We start from the raw sequence: 3,707 nt of genomic DNA, 5'->3' as shown, positions 1-3,707 counted from the left end.
ATGCGGGCCTCCCTCTGTCGTGGCCTCTCCCGTTGCGGAGCACAGGCTCCGGACGCGCAAGCTCAGCGGCCATGGCTCACGGGCCCAGCCGCTCCACGGCATGTGGGATCCTCCCAGACCGGGGCGCGAACCCGGTTCCCCTGCATCGGCAGGCGGACGCGCAACCACTGCGCCACCAGGGAAGCCCACCCCCACCTTTTTAATGAAAGAATTTTAAACTATGGTGACTGTATTAGTTTGGGATCTTTGGCTACAGGCGAACAGTCAGTTCTGATGGTGGACAAGCAAAATGGGACATTTTCAGAAGGTTGAGGCCCTGTTCACAGGTGCCTGGGAGGATGGAGGATCACGTGTAGAAATAGCCCAGGCACCTGGAACTTTCCATCTCTTGCCTCCAGGCATGTCTGCCAAAATGAATGCCTCCATCACAAGCTTCAAGAGTTCTAATCCCAGCAAGAGGATCCAACCCACCCCCCCTTTACCACAATTATACTCAGAAGGGGATGGGTCATCCCTGCAAAGGGAATTATGTGTGTGTTAGCAACAGCAAGGGCTAACACTGGATTTCCTTACCTGCTGAAATCTTCATAATCTGGAATTGGAAATCCAACTTTTTTTTTTTTTGGCTGCACGGCACAGCATGTGGGATCTTAGCTCCCTGACCAGGGATTGAACCCGTGGCCCCTGCAGTGGAAGCACGGAGTCTTAACCACCGGACCACCGGGGAAATCCCGCCAACTCCTCTTTTATTTACACTTTTTGTTATCAACAACGGCAAACATTTAAAATCAGTATGTACCTTCACTCAGCTCCATCAGTGATCACCGGTCCCAACTTGTTGGTTGTTTTTTGACTTTTTTTTGTTTAAGTAAAAATGACACACATTGACGTGCTCACCTGGAAACACCTGCACCCCTAGTGAGAAGTATCAGTGTTTTATTCATCACGCTAAGCTCTTGGGTGTGGGGGGGTGGTCTCTTGGGTTTTCCTAGGATTTAATTCTGATGAAAATATATCTGGAGTAACTATTCTTCCATTTTGCTTTTTCTGTCTGGGCTCCAGGGGTTTAAGCCGAGCTCTGGAACGGTCCAGGAGTTGAATTTCCGCAGCAGCAAGAATGTGTGGGGTTATTTCAGCGTGGCTGCCGCTGGAGGCTTACATGAATTTGCCGATTCCCAGTTTGGGCACTGCTTCTCCTGGGGAGAGAACCGGGAAGAGGCCATTTCGTCAGTATCTCCCTCCCTCCCTCCCTTCCTTTCCCCGCTCCCTTATGAGAAACTAAAAATTAGCCTGCTGCTTCAGATGCAGCAGCACTTTAGGAGATGAAGAGCAGACCGTATTTTAAATTCCCTATGCTGAAGTCCAAGAACCCAGTCTGTCCTCTTCCTGTACTTGAGATCCATGACATACATGAAATCAGTTCACCAAGGTCATTGGTCTTGAGCTTATTACAGGTCGATCTTGAAGGAGATCCAAAGAATGGTCAAGGTGATTCTAAAAGTTTAAAAGGTGCTGCGTACTATATCCTTTTTTAAAAAGGTGGTGCTGGTTGGGATGGGGCTGGGGGTTCTTTTAAATTTAAATCTCATAAGCGGTTCCTGGAGAAACCTACATTGACAAAGAAGCTTACAAATTCCAGAACATCCACATCTTTTTTTTTATCGGTGAAGTATAGTGGATTTATAATGTCGTGTTAATTACTGCTGTATAGCAAAGTGATTCAGTTATACCTATACATACATTCTTTTTTTTAATATTCTTTTCCATTATGGTTTATCATAGGACATTGAATATAGTTCTCTGTGCTATACACTAGGACCTTGATGTTTATCTATTCTATATTTAAAAGCTTACATCTGCTAATCCCAACCTCCCACTCCATCCTCCCCCTACTTCCTCCCCCTTGGGAACCACCAGTTTGTTCTCTATATCTGTGATCCTGTTTCTGTTTCATAGATAGGTTCATTTGTGTCATATTTTGGGTTCCACATATAACTGATACCGTATGGTATTTGTCTTTCTCTTTCTGATTTACTTCACTTAGTATGATCATCTCTAGTTGCATGCATGTTGCTGCAGATGGCATTGTTTCATTCTTTTTTATGGCTGAGTAGTGTTCCATTGTGTATATTTACCTCATCTTCTTTATCCATTCATCCATCAATGGACATTTAGGTTGCTTTCATGTCTTGGCTACTGTGAATAGTGCTGCTACGAACATAGTGGTGCATGTATCTTTTTTTTTTTTTTTTGGCGGTACACGGGCCTCTCCCCCTGCGGAGCGCAGGCTCCGGACGCGCAGGCCCAGCGGCCGTGGCTCACGGGCCCAGCCGCTCCGCGGCATGCGGGATCCTCCCGGACCGGGGCACGAACCCGCGTCCCCCGCATCGGCAGGCGGACGCCCAACCACTGCGCCGCCAGGGAAGCCCCACGTATCTTTTTAAATTAGAGTTTTGTCCAGATATATGCCCGGGAGTGGGATTGCTAGATCGTATGGTAATTTTATTTTTAGTTTTCTGAGGAACCTCCATACTGTTTTCCACGGTGGCTGCACCAACTTACATTCCCACCAACAGTGTAGGAGGGTTTCCCTTTTCTCCACACCCTCTCTAGCATTTGTTATTTGTAGACTTTGTAATGATGGCCATTCTGACCCGTGTGAGGTGGTACCTCACTGTAGTTTTGATTTGCATTTCCCTAAAAATTAGCAATCAAAACCCCCGCATCTTAACATTTCTCCTGCCTTGACCTGGGAACAAAAAGGTAAACACCAGTTCAGTTCGTAAAATTAAACATTCTTGTGGAGGTGTCTTTTAGCGTGAAAGACATTTCATTTGAAAAGCATTTAAATCTGTCTGGCCTGGGGCGCTTAGCCATGAATTAAATGGAGTTTGCTGCTTTTGAGGGAGAGAGTTTCTTTGCCAGCTTTGAATAATTCATCTTAATCAGTGAAAAATTGAGACGCTTGGAGCAAATAAGGATTAATAAAAGGTGGGATGGTGGTCAGCCAGCCCAGCTGTCTCTGAGTGAAGTGACCTGTGGCTTGTCCCACACTGTGAGTGGCCAGTGATCACTTCAGCAGAATAGGAAGGAAAAATTCCAGCTCTTATTGCTGTCAGTGTCCAAAAGGGGGATCAACTGTCCCTGTTTTCCCAGGACTGTTTCCCGGGATGTGGGATTTCTCAGTGCTAAAACTGGGAAAGTCCTGAGCCAACCGGGACAAGTTGGTCACCTTTGAATCCAGTGGCTCAGCCTGTAGATGCAGGTTCGGGTCCCACACCCAACTTGCAGTAGCCTATTTGACCCCCTCATTTAACCTCACTGCTTCTTCATTTTCTCACCCTCCCGCTGGGGTCTCGTGGCCCCTTTGTCACGCCTGCTGACAGCACACAGGAGCGTCGTAACTGGTGTGAAAGCTCTCCTCTCCCAGGAAGGGTTCTTACGCCCCCTCTTCCTCTGGTGCCTTTCGCCAAAACATTCTCCCTATGATTTCATGGAGAGTGGAGGTTTCTGCCCTTTGGACTGGACACCCTGTTTGCGGGCAGGCAGCCCCTCTGGGAAACGGGAGGTGGTTACAGCCAAGCACGTGTGGGCTGGTGACCGCCATGCCCAGAGGGGGGCACCGGTGTTAGCCAGCCACCTACTCGTGCACCCCAGGCACACCGGACAGCTGTGTGGACAGGTGAAGAGCGGCTCGTTCTTGGGAC

General features: G+C 48.0%; 1 protein-coding gene across 11 annotated transcripts in view; it reads left to right on the top strand.

The window, feature by feature from the left end:
• LOC114485149 (acetyl-CoA carboxylase 2-like) overlaps positions 1 to 3,701 on the top strand; it is a 46,448-nt gene extending 42,747 nt beyond the window's left edge. For all 11 annotated transcript variants that reach the window (XM_028485973.2, XM_028485974.2, XM_028485975.2 and 8 more), the window contains one exon: positions 1,063 to 3,701. In XM_028485973.2, coding sequence (XP_028341774.1) covers positions 1,063 to 1,326 — 264 coding nt within the window. In that variant the 3' untranslated portion in view covers positions 1,327 to 3,701. The remainder of the gene's footprint in view (positions 1 to 1,062) is intronic.
• The last annotated feature ends 6 nt before the right edge of the window (positions 3,702 to 3,707 follow it).

Source organism: Physeter macrocephalus, unplaced genomic scaffold (genome assembly GCF_002837175.3).
Source record: "Physeter macrocephalus isolate SW-GA unplaced genomic scaffold, ASM283717v5 random_619, whole genome shotgun sequence".
NCBI classification, from domain to species: Eukaryota; Metazoa; Chordata; class Mammalia; order Artiodactyla; family Physeteridae; genus Physeter; species Physeter macrocephalus.
Note: the sequence above shows the minus strand (reverse complement) of the source record. Positions and strands in the feature narration are given on the sequence as shown.